Source organism: Neopelma chrysocephalum, unplaced genomic scaffold (assembly GCF_003984885.1).
Source record: "Neopelma chrysocephalum unplaced genomic scaffold, ASM398488v2 Primary Assembly neopelma1_96710, whole genome shotgun sequence".
NCBI classification, from domain to species: Eukaryota; Metazoa; Chordata; class Aves; order Passeriformes; family Pipridae; genus Neopelma; species Neopelma chrysocephalum.
This window is the reverse complement of record NW_020925354.1, coordinates 31,896-50,324: the sequence shown is the minus strand read 5'-3', so window position 1 is coordinate 50,324 and position 18,429 is coordinate 31,896. Positions and strand designations below refer to the sequence as shown.

Below are 18,429 nucleotides of genomic sequence, written 5' to 3'. Positions count from 1 at the left end.
TCCCCATTTATAGTAGACAAAAATAGAATTACGCACATAGATAATAAGAATTCATGCAGTGCAAGTAATATTCGTGAGTGTTCCTGAAGGGTATACAACTATTATCATCTAGTCCATAAAGCTACAACATTTTAAGAAGCTACTGTCTTCTGCAGCTTGCTCTGCTCCTCATGTAAAAGCTTCTCAGTAAGACTCAGCCATCCACAGGGGGCCAGAGATGACTAAGACTATATTTGAAGCTGCTGCTGGATTATTCAGAGGTCATTTGTCAAAGTACTAACATCTAAATTAACCTGGTTGTATTCTCAGAAATGACACCTTGGAATAGATAAAAGACTGAATGCCACAAAGGATTTTCTAGTTCATGAAATACTGCCAGAAAGCACATGCAGAAGATCAGAGCAACTCAGGAATCGGATAATTTTGAGCATACTTCTAAAACCGATTATGTGGTCAGGAGTCATGTGATCAGGATACAGGACTGGTCAGGGGAGACAGATGTCAACCTGACACTAGGAATACAAAGACTTAGCTGAGAATAATGAAAAAGAAGAGTTAGTTTGCAAGATGAGGCTACTTGTATTCTTGTATTTGTAGCTATATCTCATTCCGTGAATAAAGTGGAGGGAAATCAACACATGATCTAATGCAATTGCTGTCTTGGCTACATATTTCCTTTATATTGTTCACAGCCTCAATATATCATATTGTAGTAAGAGTTCAGACAACTAAAGCAGTGAAAAATATTAATATCATTTTTTTAGTATCTGTATCAAGTTTTATTGGAACATTTCTACCACTGTTTGGGTAGTAAAATCAAATTAGCTGTTTGGTTTTTTTTCCTGTGGGTTCCAAGAGATGTCTAGTGTTACCTATACTAACTGTCCAAAAACCGCAGGTCAGAATGAAAATAAAATAGTGATTTCTAATAGCTGTTTATATTTCAGTTTCAGTTTTTGAATTCTTAGATAACATTTGGGGCATATTTTTATACTGGGATAGAAGTGCTAAAAGTGTAAGAAGAAGCAACCTAGAAATTCTTATGTAATCAAAAGACTCCAGAAGGAGTTTAAAGAAAATAACGACGAGCTTGCAATAAAATTTTGAGAGCTGGCAATAATTAAATTTCATTTTCTGGAGAAAAAAAATGAAAGGAATGTAATAATTCTTAGCTAAACACTCTAATAGAATGTTATTTATTTACTTTTATACTAGAATTGAAAATAAACTGTAGAAAGAATTCTATTCCTGTGTTTTTGTAAATTTGAAACTGAACATGATCTGACAACTGCCTGTCCACTCCAAAAATGAGTAAGCATGAAAAGCTAATCTCTGAACCCTTACTGTCTGACTTCAGAAAATAATTAAATTCTTTTACATGCTTAAATCAATTCTTATCTTGTGCATATTACTAGGATACAACTGCTGACAAAAATTAACCAAAACAAACACATACATCAAAATTCAGTATTAAACTCCCCTTAATTTCTGCAAGAATTCCTTTTGTCTCTCAGGTAATTTTAATTGCAGTCTGCATTACATTTATAATACTTCTTTTTTTATGAAAATATAGATATTTATATAGTATTTTTTCATGAAATATTTTCTATCTCTAAAGGAAGCAACTCTGTTGAGTAAAAAGTGTCTAAAAACTTGAATCAACAGACATGGAGTCTCACTTTGTTACTCTAAACTCAACCACAGTAGGAAAGGGAAGTTCAAATGTACAACTTTGCATCGCTGCCAAAATACACGATCTCTGTCTCAATAAACTGAGTCAGTTGAGTCCCACTGTGATGATGGAGTTCAGGCTGCAAGAAGAGTTCATGTTGGGCTGAGTCTGCAGTACCACCCTAGAATGCAATGTGCAGTATCTGGTTTTTATTCTCTTTGGGCTGGGAATTTATAGCAAACAGTTCTTTTGGGAACAGTGTTAGCAACTGAAATATTGCAGCACAAAGTGGCCTCCCAGTAACTTTTAGGTACTGCTACAATGCGCACAGATAATAAAAATAGAATCCTGCTTGTTCATCTGAAGTAGTTTCTGAATTTAAGTGATTGTAAGTAACTGTAACTTAAACCTGATGGTCAACTGAGGCAAACAGAAGGACATTTAGCTTAGAATTTCCAGCAAAAAAATCCAGCAAGATAATTGAGGCAAAAAGAAAATTATATAACAAGATGTCAAAACCCCTTTATCTTGGAGTGGGAGCAAGTATTTTTTCTTCTTTAAAAGCTAGTGTCTGTAAAATAATATATAACAGTAATTTAAGTACATTGATAAAACTAGAAAGTGTTTTAATTGCTGCAAATATTTTTTGACTAAATTACCAGTGCTTATATTTCTTTTCAACTTGTTTGTTTTCCTGAAGTCTTTTTTTTTCTTTTTAAGACAGTATGAACTGTTAAACAAAATCATACGGCTTGGCTCTGTTCTGAGCAAAAACAGCTTTATCAGCACTACTGCTGTGCACTCTGCTGTGACTTAACCTGACTACACCTTAACCTCTCCATCACATAAACGGAGGTAAACTATACTTATATGAATTTTGCGGCTTGCCTGAGATATTCACATTAATACTTCTGTTCAAAATTCTCTTATTATTTCTGATTGATAAAAGCTGATAATGTAGCATTTTTTAAAATTAAAGCTGAATTTCTTATTTAATTAATTCCAGTACTTATACTTTAATCTGTCTGCAGTCACAAAATCAGTACGTTTCAGTGCGTTGCCCAGCAGTGTACAATACTAAAACATACAAATTGTTGTAAAACTGATTTCTAATATTAAACATGAGTAGATTGTGATGCGCTTGCATATGTTCATGGCTCTCATGTTGTATACATGTGCATGAATTCAACGGGCTGGTAAAAGGGAGGATGTGTGGGTGTATGTTCTCAGCTGCCATCCCTAGGGTTAGGGAGAGTCTCATCTGCATCCTCTGCATACTCAACAAGTTTGGTGGTCATGGATGGTGTTACCCCTTCCAACAACCACTCCTTGGGTTAAGAAGGGTATCATGTCTTACATATTGAGCCTAGGTGGTCACGTACTCTTCATACCCTGTTTCAGGGTGATGGAATTCTGCTCTTCATTTTCCATGTAACCCTCCCATAACCAGGTGACTCTCCCAGTTATGACACAGGCTACACAACACATGCAAGGTCAAGGTCAACTCTTTCCTTGTTTAATTTCACTTAGAAACAAATTAACAATGAAACTATCAACTCCCGGTGCTCAGCTAAATGCACCTCCTCATCTTATGGCAACATAAACCCAATCTCCCTCTGCCAGGACAGCCGAACTCTGGAATCTGCTTCCCCCTCTTAATGACTTCCAGCTGTCCATCTCTCCTTCTAGGCTTCCTGTTGCTGGCAGGTGCTATGGGGTGGGGAAAACTTCATCTCCATGTCCAGGACACTGATAACCACCTCCTTCCTCTGGGCTTTTTTTCCTGCTGACACGCTGTAATTTATATTAGTAGCTTGTGTTTTTCATTGCCTTGAAGAGTGCAGAACCAAGGTCTGTGACCTCATTTAAGAGACAATGAAAAAACAAAGCCTTCCTGATGGCGAAGGTAAGTGGAAGATTCTAACAGGAAGGCCATGTTACAGACTCCTTCGGCATCACGATGTAGCTGCCCTGGGGAATGTAACCTATTGATTGATGTTTACACACCCAGTCTATACACAAGGCAGCGTGTACTAGAGAAGTTTGCAGTAAACCAGAGCAACTTTCCCCATGAAGCCATGTCCTAGGAATTTTTGATAGATTTTAGGAGTCTACTTGGTTTTCTGTCTTGTCTTTTTGGGGGTAGATAAGACCTCTGCTGTATTCTTCTCTGGTTATGAGATGAAATTGCACTTTCTTGTGAAAAGTGAGTCACACTAATGGTGGAACTCCAGGTCCCTGCATCAGTGAATCTAGGGCTGCCATGCTGATCTTTTCCAGCTCTGCTTTTTTAAATTCTGCTAATTCAACTGAATATATTATAAGGGTAGGAATGACGTCTGAAGTAGTATCCTTTATAACATGCAGTTGGGAAAAAAAAAAGTGTAGTTTTGGTCAAATACTTTCTTCACCATTTTTTTCCATTTAAATGGTCTGCCTGTTCTCTTGGTAACGACAGGTGATATGATATCAGATATTACTTCTCCTTACAGACCTTGCCACTTTTATATCCCCAAACTATTCTTCCTATAACTGTAATCATTTATAGCTGTCACAAAAGTGAAAAGAATGTCCCCTGCAGCCCTGAATGCATACATAAGTGAAAAACCCCAAACCAAATCTACATCACAAAACATCCAGAAACTTTTACTGGAAACAAGTATGTTTTGAATTCATTGTTTAAACAAGATCTAACATATTTCTGGGGTTATAATATGTTCTTGAGAAGCACATAAATTACTAAAATATTGAGGACATTGCCAAAACCTGCTAGAAATATTTTCAGCAATTTTGTGTGTAATATGAACATGATTCCATGAAAGATGTGGAATATCCCAACTGCAAAAAAAAGCCAAACCAAAAATATCAATGCTTCTGCCTCCAAGGCAAATTAGGGAGCACTTCTCTTTGAGTAACTTTCACAAACACTGTAAGTGACAAAAGCCCTAGCAACTAGGTTTGAATCACACAATATATTTCTGGTAGACCTCTTACAAGTGGAAAAGCCACAAAAAAATTGCATGCTTACTCAACAGGTATGTATTAGGAAAATTTCTTGTGCTGACCCAATTCAAACTGAATGTAGTTTCATTTGAAAAAAGTGAAATCCAGAGGGAAATATTTAGGATTGGAAGAAATCTGCCTATCAGATTTGTATCTGATAGCTGTAAATGCAGGTATTCCAAAATACAAAGATTTGGGAGAAAGATAATGCACAGAATACTCTGTTACAAGGCAAGGTCTCTCAATTCACCAAAACTTGCTAACCACACACTTTAAGTTTTCTAAAATATTCTAAGAATTATCATGAATACTGTTTGGGTTAATAATTAGAAAGTTTTTCTAGAGAATCAACTTATGAAATGGCAGGAAAAACATGCAAAGGTGATTCATTATATAAAAATGTCCTTAAAGTAAGTATCTTGCAATGGGAAAGTGTTAGTTGTGTGTTTATTGCGGTAACATGTTGTGTCTACACAAAAAGCATATACACAAATTTCTCTTCTAAAGTTCTAAAGCCGTAGGGAATTGTGGTCTTTTGTTTTGTGTTGTGTCAAGCTGTGAACCTAGCCCCTGTAATAAGTGAATTTTTTCGGCTAAACTTTGAATGACCTTGTACTTGGAAAATGTTTTTAAATACTGTTTAGTCATTGTAGTTGTTTAGCAGTTAATCCAAGCATATTGTTTTTAAGTAAGGTTAGCTTCTTGTTGCCCAGATGTAATATGGAATAAACGGTCAAGGGGACAATGATAAAAATATTAGGAAACAGAAAGCAGAGAAGATGGTTATTAAAAGGCAGGGATGTGGAAAAATGAAAGGCTACGTAGAATCATGTTAACTTACGGTAAAGGAGAATTAGAAAACCCTAAAAGCAAACAAAAAGTTTAATATATAAACATGTTAAAATTATGACATGATAATGGTCATTATAGTCAAATGCACATGTAATAACACACAAAGATAAGTAACTGAAAGTGCAAGATCACAAATATGAGATGATACAATATACAATGACTATAAAAGTTACAATAAAAATTATAAAGGATGTTCTGAGGAGAGACATAGTATTGATCCAGTAATTGTTGAATCTCCTTAGATTTCCATATAACTGGAAGAAAACAGTCAATGCAGTCTCTCACCTTGAAGTTTACATTTGTAATTGTACATGCAATAATTGCAGTAATAGTAAAAACGCTTACAAAAATATATTAAAGAAATAGATAATTTGGGCTAGAGTACTGTAGCCACTTTTCTTTTCTGAGAAGGGACTCTACAGATCAATATGCAGCAAAAATCAAATTTGACAGGCAAAGCTATCCCCAAGGATGCAGAAATCCTTCTCCTACAGCCAAAGGTGGAAGGATTGGGTATTCTAACATATTCTAATTCACACAAAGCTTAAACTTCCTTTGCTTCTCTGCAAGCACACACACACAAAGAATTTTGTTTCTTGTTACAGGTAACTTTTCCACAAACAGTACAAAAGTTACAAAGGAGGGAAAAAGAAAATATACTTCTTTATAAAAACAGGTATGATATTCCTGTAGCAAGATACTGACATCGGTGAAATGCAATAATTGGTGCTTCTTTCCAGGCTAAAATATATTCTGCCCTCATGTTTCAACTTCTTTTTCCATTTGTTTGGGGGAAACTCTGCCTGTTATGAGTACTTTGCTTCCCAAGTAGGCTACAGGAAATGCACAAGGATTTGCTTTGGCAGTGCTATTTAACCCTTTATTGAAAAACCAGGTACTCTGCATATCTGGATCTTTAAACCAATACATTTCTATAACTGCACCGGCCCAAATATTTCACTTACTTGTAATAGTTAGATCTTCCAACCTTTCAGTTGGAGGTGCTGAAATCCAACTCTGGGAGAGATAAATCTGAATAACCTTCCTGTCTGAGAAGTTATGTTCATGCATCCTAAAGTGCTATCACGACCTGCTGTAAAAACAGGTTTCTGACATTGTCTTGCAAACGTTATTACTTAATTCAGAGAAAAAGAAAAAAAAGAACCATATAAACAAAAAGGAAAAGGGAAGATGCATCTCACTGAGGTGTGCTCACAGCAGAACACCCAGAAAAATTTCATTACCTCAGCAATATCTTTAAGTACCTGAAGGGAGGGTGTCCTCCTGGTGCTGAGCAATAGGACAAGAGGCAGAAAGTGGTCCACGAGAAGCTCCATCTGAACATGGAGGAAGAACTTCTTTACTGTGAGGGTGACCGTGCACTGGAACAGAATGTCCACAGGTGTTGTGGAGTCCCCCTCACTGTAGATATTCAAGAACTATGCGGACACAATCCTGTGCCATGTGCTCTGGGACGACCCGGTTTGAGCAGGGGGTGGGACCAGATGACCCACTGCGGTCCCTTCCAACCTGACCCGTTCTGCCATTCTATGAGCCTGTGATCTGCACAGTTCATATGGAAATATCTGGTATCTCAACAGAGACACGGCATAGGTGCTCCTACAGCTCAGGAAGGGCAGGAATCCGCTGGATTCCCAGGCATTTCCAACATCCCTCTCTTAGCACCCTGGCTAGACAGTAGCTGCTGCTATAGGGACTGTGAGGAAAAAAGAAGTCTGGACTTGGACACCGGGGGGGGGTGAGGGCTCACGTAGCCCACCCATCCGAGGTCCCGTTCCTCGCAAGTAGAATGTCTCCCGCTCCCAGTCTCCCGCCTCGGGACAACCCGCCCCGGGACAACCCGCCCCGGGACAACCCGCCCCGGGACAACCCGCCCCGGCAAGGCGCATGCGCGGCGGCGGCTCGGGCGGGCGAATTCAAACGCGCCCCTCGCCCCTTCTCCTCGCCGGGGCAACGCTGACGTCATTGACCGCGTCCTCCCCTGCCCTGCGGTTTCCGGCGCTCGCCCGCGCCTGGAGTGCGGTGGAGCGGGGCAAAGTTTTCATTTCTGTGGTTCACGGCGACGTTTCTCTCCCCCAGGCGCGGGCGGGGGTTGCGTGAGCCCGCTCCGCCCGGCGCAGACCCTCCTGTATCCTCGCCGTCCCTGCGGGAGCAGCGGCGAGGCGCTCTCGGCGATGGCTTTGTGGGGCGTGGAGGCGGCGGCACGGCGGGTGGCGGAGCTGGAGGAGGAGCTGCGGGGTCTGGCGGAGGAGCTAAGCAGGTGCCAGGTACCGGAGCGCGGGGTCGCCCGGAGCTGGGCTGGCGAGTCCCCCGGGTGCTGCGCGTTCGCGTCCCGCTCCTGGGGGGCCCGGAAGGTAAGGACGGAGAGCAGGGCCCCGGGCAGTTCCGGGACGTGAATTAAACCGGTCCAGGCCCTTGCCCTGGCTGAAACCACCTGTCCTGAGAGCTTTTTCGTTCCTCCCCAGAAGCCACGGTTTGCTTGAATTGTAATGGCAGTAGTCCCGATGTGCTGCCTTGTGCAATTCCGGGGAAAAATGAACAGGCAGAGGGGTTTTAGAGAAATGTAGGTCTTGAAGGAACCTTTGGAGGTCATTTAATCTCTCGCCCAGCCTTGCAGTGGGATTAAGTATACCCGAGCCGTTTCTGAGGAGGGAGGGCTTAATGACTAATTATGGGTGTACTTTGAAAAGTTCCCCCCTGTGTCTCTCCTTGAGACTCCTTTCATAGGTACGCTGCCCTCATTTTTAATTAGTTGTTCATCTCTGACATTTATGTGTGTTTCCTGAAAATATAAAAGTGTTGATAGTACGAAATGAGTGAAAACTCTCTGCCAAACACGTGGGTTACACCAGAAGTATGCAGCAGAGAGGAAGGTGACATTTAATGCTGCAGATGCTTTCTTGCTTGATGGAAGCCAAAATAGTACTTTCATGTGGCATGTGGTCTGGTTAAAGCCACGAAGGCCTGGGCTGACGTGGTCATCAAAAGGAAGCATCCACCTTGGAGTTAGTCGAGGTTCCCTTCTCCAAGCAGCTTTGGTACACCTGACAACTGGCATTGGTTCCTGCTGTGGGTAGAATTCAGACTTCTTGAAAAAACATACTGCATAGAAGATCTATGGGGAGAGGGATCTGTTAATGAAAATCCTGTTTGGAAATGCTGAACAGTGCTGAATGCTCAATGTCTTGTGGGAGAAGTTCAGAAAACTCTTTATAAAGATATATATTCCTAGTATGCAGATGTGCACTATCAGATGAAATTTGGTGGAAGCAGGAGGAAGGCCCAGTCGTCTGCTCATTTGGTAGTTGAACATAAATTATACATTACTAAAACATAGTAATTTTGAAGAGCATTAAAAAGAATAGAAACTTGGAAGTAAACAGTACAATTATGTGCAGTACACATTCAATTATGTGTGCATTTCTGCTTGTCTCTTGATGAACACATTCCAGTTGTTTTAAAGTCAGAAAACAGAAAATATTTTAGATATATTTATTTTAATTCTTTTGCATATTATCTTGCCGTTCTTGTATCTTTGTCTTTTATTAGATCAGATAGTTTTCTGGGAGGGAAGCAGGCAAAAAAGAACAGGAAATAGTTGAAAACACAAGCCAGTCAGTGTTCTGCAATAATCTCTCCAGCACTAGGTAGAATCCAATATATACCATCTTTCTAATGACAGGGGATGCGTGTCTGCAGGATTTATTTCAGGTTATTAATAAACTAAAAAGGAAAGTGAGGTAGTAATCTATAAACAGGGTTTCTCTGAAAGCACTGCAATGTAGACATCTTTACCATTTTACTAATCCGTCAATAAATTTAGACAGGTTTAAGCATGTGTATGTTATGTAAAGAACAGGGAAGCCGGATTTTAATAAGTAAAATAGGTGATAATGTAATAAATTATGCAGCTTTTTCAATGTAGTATTATATAAGGTAATTAACTTTTTAAAAAGAAAGTTTTGTGAAGATATTCTGAATTTGAAGGGGAACTAAAATAGGCTTCGGTAAGATTCTTCAATTGGTTTCAAAGTCAACTGATAAAATTATTTGGGGATGATTAATCCATTTTAAGGTCATATTTTGTGAAAACTTTATGGAAAGACAGGCTATTTGAAAACATAAATACATATGGGTAATGTCAATGTTATGTTTTTCTAGTTTCTTCACAGTTGTAATATGAAGTTTTTGCTGGCCAACTAATTCCTTTTGTGGAATTTTCTTTGATCTGCTATGGTCTACTTAGTTTCATTTAAATCTAAGAACTTTTTTGGTTCTTGTGATGTCTTCGAAAATTTGGAGGTCTTTTTAGTAGAGTTGTGAAACCATTTATTTTGGAAGGGACCTCTTGAGAGAATGTATTACATCCCACCCTAGAGCAGATTGCTCAGGATGGTGTCCAGTTAGGTTTTGAGTGTTCCCATGACTGGAGACTGCAACCCCTCAGGACAACCTGTGGAGGTGTGTGAAGACCCTCGCATAGAGGGTTTCAGTGTCTAGTGAGATTTTGCTTGTCCTATATTCCATGCTATTGGGTAAGGCTATCCCTTCTGTAGACTGCCTTAGCAGGCATTTTGGATAGAAATGTTATGTAAGTGTCTTTATAAAAGATGTTAGTGAGAGGGTGTTAACTTTTAGTCCAGCAACTGGACACAATTGCCTGGGATTTTTCTTTCTTTTTTTTTAGTCTTTTTCCTTCTGAGTAATATGTTCACAGACACATAAATTGCATTTCCAAAAAAAGCTTCCCAGCTGAAATCTAATTTAGTAGTTTAACAGTGAACAAAAGGATTAGTCTTAGGTATTTGTTTTGGTATTAGCCTCTTGAATACTTTTTTCCAAAGAAAAAAAGACATCAAATGATTGATGCTGAAAGCTTTAATTTGTTCTAGGAAACTCTAGTCAAAGTTTTAGAGAAGAGATGTATGCATCCACCAGTTATTTAGCATTTGAATAAATTATGCCAAATTTCTCTTCTACACACCTTCTTGGACCATTATATTCACTGTAATATAAACTGCACTTCTGAAATGAAGTCTTTTCAGGGAACTGCAGCCCACTGATGATATGGGGTCCATTGGCTGAATACTTGGGAGCCTTTTCTGGCTAATGCAGCTCCTGAATCTGGTGGAAGTATTGTGCATGCTAGCTTTGCTCTAACCACAGGTATTCCAGGCATCTCCTTCTTGTCTCTGTTCTGCAACAGAATCCTGGAGTACCTGACCCTTTTACTCATCTGGGATGGTGCCCTTTCTGTTCAAAATGAGATTCTTATTCATATTTATTCTGTCTTTTAAGATAACACTTCCCACTAAGTGAAGGTTCCTACAGAGTCAAATATGGTATTTTTTTACTTCCTTTTTTTTCCCCCCTTTCATTCATTCTTTTCTAAAGCTGAGATTCTACTGGTAAGTCTTGACTTCTGCAGCTTAGGTTTGGAGTATTTGATATTTTCTTTAGTACTCCTCCAAACATTGTGGGAGCTTGAATCATAAGAAGCAAGACCTTGGAGTAGGACATGTTAAAATCACAACAATTTTGTTGCAGTCAGTCTGTGAAAACTCATGTTGACTTGTAATTCTGTGATAGAATTTGCAAAAATGAGAAAGCCAAGTTCCCAAATTGTCTACTGAGGAACCTGGTATAAAGCTGAAAAGGTATGTCTCTATAGTATGCTGTTTTGGGAAAGTTATGGTTGTGTCTGCAATAAAGCACCCTATAATTATTCTGATAATAATTTTTAACCTAAGTGCTCCTCTTCTCCTTTTTTTACTTGAGAAATTAAGTAATTGTTCTGGAAAACAACTGAAAACATGAAATTGCTTTTTATTTTTAAATTTCTGTTTTCATTGGGACTTTGTTACATTTCTGTGAAGGGCTTGATGCTGTTGGGGGGCAGTGAAAAGGCAAAGATGATGGTAAGATATGGCACATCTTGTCTCTATTGTTTGTGTTAACTGCTGCATTTCATTTCAGGGTTTTATGCTGCTGCCTACGACCGTAAAATTTCAAGATCCTCCCATGGAAGATCTTTGATACCTGTGTTCTTATTACTCTCAGTAGATTTTGTTTCTGCTTGGTGTTTAAAAGATCTGGCTTATGTTTTAACCTCATATTATTTTCTGTTGTGCTGTTTTCACGAAGCATAGTGGCTCCTGGTGAAGGAAATTAGAGTGGTTTGGTTGGTCGTGTGTGGGGTTTTTTGTTTGTTTGATTGGGTCTTTTTGGTTTTGTTTTTTTTGGGTTTTTTGATAAGGAGAATGATACGTGAGTGGCGTTTCTGAGCCAACAGTACATTTTGAGCTTTCATATACTTTAAGCTCATGTGTTTCTTTAAACCACCTGTATCCTCTATATTGATTCACAGCATATTCCCTGGTTGGTTTCCGGCAGTCTTTTTTTTTTTTTTTTTTGTGAAAGACACTTCATTTGGTATCAAAATGGTATTTGGTGTAAAATTATGTTCATTCCTCAAGCAGAAGATACGTATTTGGTGTCCTAGCTTTCAGTCTCTTGCTAAGGTACACACTCTTTCATGCCCCACTATTCTGTAACTAAAAAGATAGGAGTGGTTCTTTCAAGTATTCTGTGATGGGAAACATCATCAAATCCTTGCTTTGGACAAGACAGTGTGATTCAAGACTGAGTTTTCCACAACCAGCAGTATTACTGGTAATACAGAAAGTTGGAAGAAGCAAATACGTATCTTCTGTTTTTACTTATGCTATTGGTGTTGTTCACAAGAGGGCTTTGGTTTGTTTAACTTTATTTCATATTTTTCAGCCTAGGACCTCTTCATTTGTTGAAAATGCTGTTTTGAGTTCAAACAAGTGTCCTAACAATTTTTCCATTATTAGTTTAAAAAAAAGCACTATCAGCCTTCATTTTATTCATTGCAGTTTTGCTCTCAAAGGTAAGGTGGCGTTTCTTACTGCTGAAAGGATGCTGTGTTTTCCTAATTGAGGACTTCCTTTCTAAAATTGTGGTTCTGCAAAAACTGAAGTGCTTATAATGCCTACTCCTTTTCTGTGTTAGGAATTTAGTACACCATTGCATGGTACTCTGCACAGTTTATACTCGTGGCCCAAAAAGTACAGTCTGTCAGCCGCCAGTGGTCTGCAGACCATATCGTTTAGTCGAAGAAACCATTCTGCCCTATATGGTTTTCATTTTACAAATGCAGTTTATACATTAAAAATAGATAGTTCTCCATTAGTAAAAAAGTTTGAAACTGATCAGTAATATGTCTGTGACTGTTCTGCTGCTGTAGATTCACTGGCACAATTTTCACACTTTCTGTCAGAAAGTGGTAAATGCAAATGGAGAATAAAGAGATCTTCCTGTAGTTGCTGCCATTTTTGCTTCTCTTAATTAACAGAGGTTGGAAAGAAATCTTCACGAATGGACTTTGTGTATCCGTGGGCATTTTTGGGTAGAAAAGAATCAAAAAAGGGGACTAACAGCCCTTTGTGGGAAGTGGAGTGACAGGGACTTAGTTGCTTCTGGCCTTGTTTCATGCTTTACGTTTCCTGCTTGTTGTGAAAAGCTGTACATAGACCCATTCTGGTCTTCATGTCCTATTTCACAGTGTATTCGCAGAAAAAGAACAGTACTTTGTGGGCAGTGGAACTCTCTCATTTTGATCATTTTTTGGGTCAGGGAGGGCTGTAAAACATTCTCATTGCCATCACTAGCACTGATAACAGATCGGATTGCTATAACCAATTTTTCTCATGGAAAATATTTCATTAGCTGGAAAAGTAGATGCATTCATTCATTCTGGACCAATTTAAAATCCAGGACACTCACTGAAAATCTAGATATAAATGATACCATTGAATAAGTAGTTTTAATGCCTCCCCTTTATTTACAAGTAAACATGAAAAATGTATTAACTAACACACCAAGACATTGTGTTGCTTCATAATAGATGAATAGCTATTGGAGATGCATGTCAATTGTACATAATAGAAATGGTTTTAAATCAATAGCTGAGAATTGAAAGTAACAGTAAATTAAAAAAACCAAAACCATAGTTCCTCCCTGGTGATGTGTTTTTCTGTCGACTTTGTTCTTATTCTTCTGCCTTTGTGACAAAAATTGAAATTTTTGTGAACTACCAGTGTGAGAATTTGAGCATTGTCATGGTTTCAGAGCCCCAAAATCCAATTCCTGATTCTTAGCCCCCCTCCCACATCTCAACCCAGTGTGAGATGGGTTTTCCAGACACTACACGAGACTCAAAATGGGGGGAAAGGGATATATTACAATACACTGTACAAATAAATAAATAGTATAATACATCATATACAATTTCAACTAACTCTGCCATGACATACAATACTTACAATGGATCAAATGTCTTCTCCCTTCCAAATAAAAGTCCAGGAGGGAAGAAGAAAAAAGACCCCTTCCAGTCTCTGAGCGGCAGTCCACTAGGGCAGCAGGTTCTCTGTGTCTTTCATGAAGCAGCAGTTGTTGGATCTTTGCCAATACACACGAGGGAGGCCTCCAAGCCTCTCTCGGCCCCCCGACGCAAACGAAGGGTCTTTCTGTGGGCTGCGTTACCCCAGACAAAGGTTGCTCCACCACTGTCATGTCGACAAAGTGCAGAAGCCTTCGTGACGGTCTGGTATCTTCAGGGGATTCAAGCCCCATTGCAGAGCTTCTGTGCTCTGCCTCAAGATGGCTGCTAGCTTCTCTGAAGTGGCAGCAAGGGAGGGCCCAAGGTCCTCTCTCACACATTTCATCCTGGCTGAGCTCTCAGGACCACTACATTTAGGACTTCCAATTAATAGGAGTCCACCCCCTCCATTTTTGGAGGGGTCTCAAAGAAGTTTGGGGGAGTTTTGCAGTTCTTACCCCAACAAACTCTGCCACATTGTCTTATTGTCCACGCATTCTTTATGTCCAGTCTAAATCTACATTTAATCTAAATTTAAATATTTTTAAATTGAAAAGCATTCAGTTTAAAACTGTTGCCCCTTCTGTCACTTCAGCCATTTGTAAAAAGTCTGTCTTTGTTACAAATGCCCTTCAGGTATTGAAAGGCTGCAATCAGGTCTCTTGTAAGCATTTTCTAGGCTGCACAAACCTCTCTCTCTCATCCTGTTTTCACAGGCCCTGCTATGGACCTGTGCTGATATGGCCATGTCTTGCTGGTGCTGGGGTCCACAGAGCTGGACACAGTACTCCTGTTGTGGAGGTCTCACAACAGCAGACCAGAGAGTGAGAATTGTCTCCCTTGACCTGCTCAGCTTTTGATGCAGCCCAGGATGCAGCTGACTTTCTGGTATGCAAGTGCACGTTGCTGGCTCATGTTCAGTTTTTTTTTCCACCAGTACCCCCAAATCCTTTTCCACAGGACTCCTCTCAATCAATTCGTCTGTGTTATAGATATTGGGATTTGCCCAACCCAGGTGCAAGACCTTGCACTTAGCTATGGCTAGCCTCTCTGGGGTACCAGTTCTGGTTGCATTCCTCCCATTGTGGGGTTCCATTTCCAAAGGCTTGAGGTGGATAGGGAAGGGGTTACTCCAGCTCCAGGGGTTTCTTTGGGTCCTGGATGCATGGAGGGGAGAGCTGCTCACCCCTCCCCCCACCCACAAGGTCCCATGGCAGCCACAGACAGCACACGGGACTTGGAGAGGAGGCGAGAGAGAGGGAACTTTATTGATGGGGTGGTTACATATATAGGTCCTAGGAGGATTCACAGAGTGACCAATTACGGGGTCAGGGGGCTTACAGGACACCCAATCACAGGAAGGGGTTAAAAGGTCCAATGAGAAGACTTCTTGATATCTTCTCAGGACATTCCTGAGACAGAGATAAAAACTGGCCATGGGGGATTTTGGGAAGAAGAACATGAGTTAGCAAAGAGACTACAAAAAAGCCATTTTAAAATATGTTTAAACCACAGTTTTCTCATACAAGGCAGATTCACTGCTACACTTGGCCATATTTGAACTTTGAGATTTGCATGGGTCTGCTCTTCAAGCCTGTCCGCGTCCCTCCCTCAGGATGGCACCTCTTCCTACTGGTGCAGAAACTGTGCCGTTCAGCTTGATACTGTTTATATCACGAAGATATAATTATGAAGATATTAAGCACTGTTGGTCTCAGTATGGACCCTGGAGGGACACCCCTCATGATTGGTTTCCATTTCGACATTGACCTATTAACTGTAACTCTCTGGACAGGGTTATCCAGCCCATTCCTTGTCCATCTAATAGTCCATCCATCAAACCCATAGCTGTCCAATGAAATGGCAAGAATGTTGTGGGGGACTGTATCAAAGGCTTTACAGAAGTCTAGGTGGGTGACATCCACAACCCCATCATTTATCCAGTGATGCAGTCACTCCGTTTTATAGGACCATTAGATTAGTCAGGCACAGTTTGCCCTTGCTGAAGTCTGTTGTCTGTCTCTAATCACCTCCATGTCATCCATATGCCTTGTCATAGCCTCCAGGAGGGTCTGTTCCATGATTTTACTGGGCACCATGGTAATGCTGACAGGTTGTTGGTTCCCAGGATCCTTCTTTTTACTCTTTTTAAAAAAAGGTGTGAAATTCCCTTTCCTCCGGTCATTGGGGAGTTTGTCTGACTGCCGTGAGATAGGCATGAGCTAAAAGCTACCTGCTATGGGAATGACAAAACATTGCTATTTGTCAGTAAAGGAAGCTACATTGTACATGCGGAGGTTTAGGCTCTTGCTTGTAATTTTTCCAACTGCACTGAGGAAGCCTATAGAATACACTTTGATGTCTGCGTTTACCATGTAGTTACAGATTCAGTGTTGAGAAGGATGACTGTAGCTGGTTTGGTTTTCACATCGAACTGCTTTGGTTCTGGAAGGAGGTATGCTGTTCTTAAGGAATGACTTCAGATAATCTTGCCCTTTGTTGTTATTAAGAACGCACTGTTTCAAGTATTTCAGGTACTGTCTAGCTCATGACTTAAAAGATATGCAAATATTCTCTGATTTCTCCTCAGTTTCACAGGATTTGTAAAATACTACAGTGTCATTTCAGGCAGAGCTGACATAGTGAACCCAAATTCCTCTTGGTTAGTTGTGGTAATAACTCAGAGCAAATATACCCAAATATATACATATGGTTATATTGTCTGTAAAATAAAACTATCTGTGCATTCCTGTATTCTTGAGTGCATTGAAAACCACAAATGCATTATGATTATATTAATCCAGAGCATTATATTTAAACAAAAGCCAGCTCTGAGAGCTGTGGTGAAGCTTTTAGGTTAGCCTGTGTTCTCATATAATCAGTTGAATTGTTAAAATAACTGTCAGAATTGTAGTGCTTCCAGTAAGCACTTATGCGACTTAGAAAATTCATGTCCTATTCAATACTGTGCATCTTCCATCTAAATTACTTCAATGACTATGGTTAGTTTTAATTAAAGTAGTTTAGAGACTTATAGCTTGAAGTGAAAGCTCGCAAATGAGTTATCCTATCCTCTTGATCTATAAAGGTATTAAAAGAAAGCTTTTGCAATCTCATATCCTCTCCTCTTTGAAAAAAATTCTTACATTCACAAAGAGCCGTGTCTCCAATGTTGAGTACTCAGGAAAAAGCAACTGTTGGTGGATGGCTGTACCCGTGAATGAAGGGATGCAGAGATCATGTGTGCTCACCGAAGAACAAAGTAATGGACTTTTTGCTATTCAGTGAGGGTGACATTGTGTGTGATAGGTCCATGTCTGTCTGGTAAGTTCTCTCTACCATTTAATGCGTGTTTATTTTGGGGATTACCATCACCTCCTGTGATGATACCGATCCGACTTCTGTGATGGTGATTCATGACCAGAGAACACCTTGTATTTCTTGTCCACTGGTGCCACAATTAATCATTTATGTTAATTAAGAATGTGTAATAAAATTGTTCAGTTAAGTGCATTGCTGTCTTTTTGTCAAACTGATGGACTAGTCTGAGAGTATGTTGATGAAATCACTTAGTACAAGTTGCATGGTAGTTTTGCTTAGACCACTATTATTGCATCAGTGTTGTAATGTGACAACACTGTTATTTTTGTGGTGCCTGTTTGCATTCAACAGAGTTATGAGTAAGGATGCAATCTCTACAGGGGGTGTCTATACACGCACGATATTTTATATTCTACATATATATGTGAGTAAAGCAGTATACTATATTTTTCCATTTTTGATTCCAGCGTATATTTGTTGCCAGGACTACTAACAGAGACAAGATAATGGGAAATCCTTTGAATAAAAAATTATGCCTGGAAGTTTAATTAAACTTCTTTTTCTGTGATAATAAATTTACATATTAGTTTTATATCACTTATAATGCTAAGGAATTGGACAGGAAGGGGGCAAAATGCTCTTTTTTGCTCATGGCATCTGTTCAAAAAAGCTATCAATCTGGATGGGTTGCTTACAGCCCTCTTACAATTCTCTACCTGGTCATAAGGTATTATAGTACATACTGTGTGTGAACTTGAAAATAACGTGGTATTATCTTAATAATCTTAAGAGCCTGGTGCATCTAAGATTCTAAGTTTTCTTGTGAGTTACAGATCAGTCTTCTACTGACTCTAGGTTATTGAAAAGCGTAGCACCTCAAAGATAGGTTCTGTAAAGAGTAAGAGCATTCTTTGCTGTAACCACTCAGCAGGACTGGATGGGTTGTAGACAGAATATTTAGAATGTAATATGTGACTGGAAATCACAAAGAAACTCTGGCACAGCTGGGTCAAGAGAATCTGAACTGACAGCATAAAGCAGTGTAAGTTTAAACATCCTGTGAGACATCAAGAAAGAATCAAGTGTGTCACTTGCATGTGAAGCATATATGTCAGCTTGATTAAAGGCTTGAGCTGTTTAGTCAGAAGTGTACTAG

General features: G+C 39.6%; 1 protein-coding gene across 1 annotated transcript in view; it reads left to right on the top strand.

Moving 5' to 3' along the window:
* Positions 1-2,436: 2,436 nt before the first annotated feature.
* The window catches only part of LOC113981685 (centlein-like), a 42,585-nt gene continuing 26,592 nt past the window's right edge, over positions 2,437-18,429 (top strand). Inside the window, exons 1-2 of the mRNA XM_027709217.1 lie at positions 2,437-2,527; positions 7,628-7,815. Coding sequence (XP_027565018.1) covers positions 7,723-7,815 — 93 coding nt within the window. The 5' untranslated portion in view covers positions 2,437-2,527; positions 7,628-7,722. The remainder of the gene's footprint in view (positions 2,528-7,627; positions 7,816-18,429) is intronic.